Source organism: Myotis davidii, unplaced genomic scaffold (genome assembly GCF_000327345.1).
Source record: "Myotis davidii unplaced genomic scaffold, ASM32734v1 scaffold419, whole genome shotgun sequence".
Lineage (NCBI taxonomy): Eukaryota > Metazoa > Chordata > Mammalia > Chiroptera > Vespertilionidae > Myotis > Myotis davidii.
In genome coordinates this window covers 5402786-5409527 of record NW_006294998.1, presented here as the reverse complement: position 1 = coordinate 5409527, position 6742 = coordinate 5402786, and the positions used below count along the sequence as shown (strand labels likewise).

Sequence of the window (6742 nt, the reverse complement as noted above, 5' to 3'; positions counted from 1 at the left end):
GGTAACTTTAGAAACAAAATACGATTGTTTTTTTTTGTTTTTGTTTTAGTTTTTTTTTTCCTTTTTCTTCCCTGCGAAAAGCTTTATTGTTTCATTTGGTCCAATGCATAGGAGAGGGCTCCCGGATGGTTAAAAGAATCGCTAGAGGTTTTGGGGAGAGGCTCAGGCAAAAGCCAGACACTGGGGGAATGCAAAGGGGCTCCTCAAAGGCCTCTGGGCTCCAAAGGCTCCTAGTGAGCCTTTCGAAGAGATACTCGCCCAGTCCAGCCTGGGGGCCAGCCAGCCTGCAGAGGTTGGTCAGATGGTTGCCCATCTTCGTGATGAGTATCACCTCCTCATCCAGGAAGTGGTTCTCCAGGAAGTCACAGAGCTGAGGGTCTGCACGGGTAGAACCCAAGGCATGCAGCTCCAAAAGGGCCTGGTTCAGGTTCCTCTCCAAGGCCAGGGCGGCTTCCGTGGCGTCCAGAGTTTTGCCTCACTCACCTTGGGAAGGCTTCAGTACATCTTAAAAGAGAATGCGGCCACTACGCTGGTTTTGCATCTTCAGGATTAGCTCAGTGCCAAAGGGTCACAGGGTCAGTTCCCAGTCAAGGGCATGTATCTGGGTTGTGGGTTCACTGTCTGCTCCTGGGTCTGGGCAGTGCGGGAGGCAACCAATCCATGTGTCTCTCTCACACTGATGTCTCTCTCTTTCTCCCTCCCTCCCTCTTTTCTACTCTCTCTGAAAATCAATGGAAGAAATATCCTCGGGTGAGGATTAAAAATAAAAAAAGATCAAGCAAGAGTGGACAGATGAGTGGGAAGGTATGGGCCAGGAACTGGCAGTACTTACCAGTGAGCTTATTTGCTTGACTGGATTGTCAAGTACTGTCTCTCAGCAGAAGATTCCAGGTGCTTGGCAGTAACTTTTTGTGCTGGGTTTGTTGCCTCTATCAGAATTCTGACCGATGGGTGACAATGCTCTTATCATTCTCTTATAATTATACCCATGTTAGGCTTAAATGGAAGCTGAGTAGCAGGCGACACTGACTCCCGGAGACAGTGATGCGTTGTTTAAAGTTTGGGACTGCAGGTGTTACCTCAGGGCTCCTGGTGGATAGCCCCCGGGTCGCGTGCTGCCCTTCGCTATTCCTGGGTTGGGACTGTCGCACGTGCACAGTTTGACGTTCTTGCTCTAGCTTTTCATCTCAGTGTACTGTTGTTAAAGTCTGTTTTATGACCCCCCTGCGTTAGGGTTCTTTTGTAAATTACTTCTTCCTCTTGGGGCGAGTGAAAGGGCGTGCTGGAAAATGTAACAGTGAGTCTTTGTGTTCTTGCGATCTGATCATCTTACTCATAATTCTTCAACTAAACAGTGTTCCCTTACCTCTAAATAGTAGATGGAAACTTCTGTGACCTCTTGGAAGGTGAAGCTCATGGTCATGTGTGTGTATGTGCATACGTAGGACAGGGTACTGTTTTTTTTTCTTCATATTATATTTTTACTGATTTCAGAGAGGAAGGGAGAGGGAGAGAGAGAAACATCAATGATGAGAGAGAATCATTCATCAGCTGCCTCCTGTACGCCTCCTGCTGTGAATCGAGCTTGCAACCCAGGCATGGACCCTTGACTGGAACCGAACCTGGGACCCTTCAGTCTGCAGGCTGACACTCTATCCACTAAGCCAAACCAGTCTAGGGCAGCCGTGGGCTTTTAAACTACGGCCCATTTGCGGGCCGGATCTTTCATTTCCCTGTAGATATCCTGATAGGGCACTACTAGTTGGTTGAGAAGAAAATGCATGTTCACTTTATTTCATGTTTAGTTCTTTGGATCCTTCCTTTCTTTCGTGCATAGGTCCCTCACCTCAGACAGATAGGAAAGAGCTATCAAAGGCAAACCTGCCCATTGTTTACATGTCTCTGTTAAGAAAGATGGACTGCTTAAAAGGAAATGCTTGTTTCAGAGTTGAGTTCTTGAAAGATTTCCAAATTTTTGGCATTTTGTCTTTTTTTTTTTAATACATATATTTTATTGATTTTTTACAGAGAGGAAGGGAGAAGGATAGAGAGTCAGAAACATTGATGAGAGAGAAACATTGATCAGCTGCCTCCTGCACACTCCCCACTGGGGATGTGCCCACAACCAAGGTATATGCCCATGACCGGAATCGAACCCGGGACCCTTGAGTCCGCAGGCCGATGCTCTATCCACTGAACCAAACTGGTTAGGGCGGCGTTTTGTCTTTTGAGAAGTCAGTGGAGGAAATGATGTCGAGGGCCTGTGTTTACTTTTGGTGGCTTGGATTTGCACTGAATGTTTGGATTTCTTTGAAGGGGAGAAATGTACCTTACACAGGAGGAAGTAGTTTGTGGGGTGAAGTGGCCATTTGTCATGGAGGGGCAAGGTTTGCTGTTTCTTTGCTTTTAGTCTCGGGGAAGAAAACACTTTCCCTAAATCTTATACAGGAGGCAAGCCCAATGACTCCTAACTCATTGGTGTAGGATTTTAATTGTTGCCTTGTATGGCTTGTATGTCTAATTGAGGCCTTTTTATTTCCCTTTTAGGAAGGCTCCAAAGTAGTCCAGCCCTTACTTTTGGGGAAAATTATTAATTATTTTGAAAACCATGATCCCACTAATTCTGTGACTTCCCAAGATGCCTATATCTATGCCACGGTGCTGACTACCTGCACGCTCCTTTTGGCCGTCCTGCATCACCTATACTTCTATCACGTGCAGTGTGCTGGGATGAGGTTAAGAGTAGCCGCGTGCCATATGATTAATGTGAAGGTAAGTGTCATTTGGTATGAAACTGTGCACCTCACCTGAAGCATCAGAAGTATTTTGGGAAAGTTCTACCTAACCTAAAATTTTTGTAAATAGAAGCATTTAAATCTTACTTAAAGAAGCTTGATATTTGCATCAGGCTATTTTTTTTTTTAAAAAAAACAAACTTTACCAATATAGAATGAGTTTTCTATGAGATCATATCAGGGCTGCCTTTGATAACATTTGACCTCAGGCTGTTGCAAAATACTTATAATGTAATCTAATGAAAAACGTATCAGATTGATTTAAGCAAAAAAACATTTTCTTTGTTTTCATGCCTAAACCGCAGTTATATTTGTAGAAGTTTTATTGTTGTTCATTAAAACCATCATTTACAACAACGTTGTATTTAAAAGTGACCATCAGTGAAATGGGATCTGTAAAATGAAATCTACAAAGATGTATTTGAGAAAGGGAATGATGATTTTTTTAAATGAATTTTTTAACTATGTTCAATGTGAATTTATTAACTAAAGAAAACCGTAAATGGAAGCCACGTATAGACTCACTGTATTCTATAATTATGGTTGTTTTTAGTAGTATTAAAGAAAATTGGGTGTTGGGGATAAAACTCTAAACATCATATATATATTTTACTAATTTTGGAGAGAAAAATGGTTTCATCTATTTTATGTCGCTTTTCAATTAAGTTATTATTATGTAAAGTTATTATTATGTACAGTACTTTTTTCCCCTTTAGTGTGCATGGTAGCAGTTTTAGTGATAAGACCCCATTTGATGTGTTCAGTTTTTTATATTGAGAAATGCCATGAAAATATCCTGTTATTTACCTTGGTCTTAACCTTTTATAAAAGGAGTGAATATTTCAGGTATCTTTACAAAGGACTTGCCACAGATACACCAGTGTCAGGAGCTGAAGAGCTTTGTGTAAACTTGATCCTGGATATTTGTTTGCCCTGGGCTGTCGGCTTTAACCCCTTCCCCGGCAGAAACGTGTATACACGTTTCTGCCGGGGAAGGGGTTAAAAAACACCCCCTCCCCCCAAATTAACAGTATTTGAAATTTGCTAAGAGAGTTCATCTTAACTGTACTCACAGCCCCACTACAGATAACTATGTAAGGTGATAGATACGGTAATTAGTTTGACTATAGTAATCATTTCCGAATATATATGTGTATCAAAACATCATGCTGTATACCTTCAATATATACAATGTTTATTGAAAAAATAAAATCTTCATTGAAAGATAATATCGGGCAATATAAGTATTGCTTCTTTTACCTAGTTGCTACTTATCTTGAGCTTCTGTATCTTGTGAACACTTTTCTTGCAAAATGCAAGATGTCTTCTCCACATCTTTCTGTGGGCTGCATCTTATTCATCTTGGAATTGTGTGAATCCCTGAGGCCTGGCATCACATTGTCTGTGGTAGGCCACAATGGGTAAGTCTGGTTTCCTCTTCTGTGACATGGATTATTGTTTTTTTTTCATCCTCACCCGAGGATATTTTTCCATTGATTTTTGGCGAGAGTGGAAGAGAGAGGGAAAGGCAGAGAGATACATCGATGTGAGAGAAGCACATTGTTTGGTTGCCTCCTGCAACCACCCCAACCAGGGCCCGGCTGGGGAGGAGCCTGCAACCACAGTACATGCCCTTGACCGGAGTAGAACCCAGGACCCTTTGGTTGGCAGGCTGACACTCTAACTAATGAGCCAAACCAGCTAGGGCATAGAAATGGTAGCAGTGCTGGTACACTCAACTCGGGGTCTCCATTGTCACTGTCGTCGTTGTCAGTCTCATCATCATCATCATCATCATCATCTTTGTTATTCTGTTGCTCTCCTTTCTGCCATTCAGGAGAATACTCAGGTTTATTTTTAAGTTAGCTAGATTTTGTATTTCCAGGTCATATGTAGCCTCCATAAATAAGACTTTTTCCCCTAGCACTCTGCTCTGAAATCTGTAAACACTGAAGTCAGGTTTGAGGTGGCAGTTCAAGCAAAGCTCTTTGCAGCTCAGGTGTGTTGCTGTTTTTCTTGCTTTTCTCACTAACACTTTGGAACATTGCCCTTGGGAAATCCAATCTGACTTAATTAGCTCATGCAAACATCTCCCATGGGTATTAATTTGCCAACTTGATTAGCCTTAAAGAATTGACCCTTTACAAAGTCAAGCATTGCTTTGGGTTAAACCATAGACGGAACCTGAAATTCCAGAAACGTGGGAAAGACAGATTCCCTCAGGCACTGCCTTGTATCTAGAATCTTGCTGAGGTGAAGAAATGATACTTTATCATAGGAGGGCTGATGGCTTCGGGCAAAACCTGACACTGCAGTGCAGCTCTGAACTCTGAACATTTGCAGTTTATGCTCAGGTCCAACCTCCTCATCTCCCACCTGCGGAGAAAATCAGGTTGGTTGTTATAAATGGAATGGCTGTTAAGCTCATTTTGAATATTGAAGGACTTTTTGGGGATGTATCATATATAAAAATGACTTGTCATTTATTTACCTTTTGCACAGCTTTGGTAAAATTACTCTTGGCTCTTGATCATTGATTTTATTGTGGTAAAATATGCATAATGTAAAATTGACTGTTTTTTAACTTTATTTTTTATTTTATTTATTTATTTTTAAAATATATTTTATTGATTTTTTACAGAGAGGAAAGGGAGAGTGATAGAGAGTTAGAAACATCGATGAAAGAGAAACATCAATCAGTTGCCTCCTGCACACTCCCCACTGGGGATGTGCCCGCAACCAAGGTACATGCCCTTGACTGGAATTGAATCTGGGACCTTTGAGTCTGAAGGCCGATGCTCTAACCACTGAGCCAAACCGGTTAGGGCTTAACTTCTTCTTTTTTTTTTTTTTTTAAAATGGTATTGATGACATTCACGTTGATGTGCAGCCATTCTCACTGTTCATCTCTAGGACTTTATCTTCCCAAACTGAAACTCTTTACCCACTAAACACTAGCTCCCCCACACGCTCTCTCCACGGGCAGCAGCATTCTACTTCCTATCTGTATGAATTTGCCTCTTCCAGGTACCTAATATAGGTGGAATCATACATTGTCATTTTGTATCTGGCTCATGTCATGTAGCCCAATGTCTTCAAGGTTCATCCATGTTGTATAATGTGTCAGAATTTAACTCCTTTTTAAGGCCGAGTAGCAGTCCATTGTAGGTATATACCATATATTGGCGTGTTTTTTTTTTAAATTTAAATTCTTTATTGTTGAAAGTATTACATATGTCTCCTTTTTCCCCCATTGACCTCTCCCTGACCGCTCCCTCCCCCCAGCACAGGCCCTCACCTTCCTACTGTCTGTGTCCCTTGGTTATGCTTATATGCATGCATACAAGTCCTTTGGTTGATCTCTTAACGCGCCCCCCTCCCCCGCCCCCATAAACTAATGAACAAATACAGAGAGGAAGGGAGAAGGAGAGAGAGAAACATCAATGATGAGAGAGAATCATTCATCAGCTGCCTCCTGCACGCCTCCTGCTGGGAATCGAGCTTGCAACCCAGGCATGGACCCTTGACTGGAACCGAACCCGGGACCCTTCAGTCTGCAGGCTGACACTTTATCCACTGAGCCAAACCAGTTAGGGCTCCACTTTTTTAAAAAACTTTCAATGATTTCAGAAAAGAATTATTACACAGAAAGTATAATCACAGCAAATGTAAACATTGCCTTAAATCTCAAAACTGAAGAAGCTTAAAGACTTGGTGAAGGATATTCTATGTCTACTTTCTAATCTTTTAGTCTGGATCTTTTGCCTTCAGTTCAAGGATTTCCTCCTCTCCAATATCAAGTATTGTTCAAAGCTCTCCATCCAAATGTCTACCTTCACCCTACTTTTCTTTTAGGTTACCTTGCCTCTTCATGAAGGAAGAGATATTTCCCCTAGAGCCTATGCCCTTTCCTGATATAAAATGACTTAAGTTTTAATTTTCTCTGA

At 41.7% G+C, this 6742-nt stretch overlaps 1 protein-coding gene across 1 annotated transcript in view; it reads left to right on the top strand.

The window, feature by feature from the left end:
* ABCC4 (ATP binding cassette subfamily C member 4) overlaps positions 1–6742 on the top strand; it is a 196266-nt gene that overhangs the window by 9674 nt on the left and 179850 nt on the right. The window contains exon 3 of the mRNA XM_015567729.1: positions 2548–2772. Within this exon, the coding sequence (XP_015423215.1) occupies positions 2548–2772 (225 nt within the window). The remainder of the gene's footprint in view (positions 1–2547; positions 2773–6742) is intronic.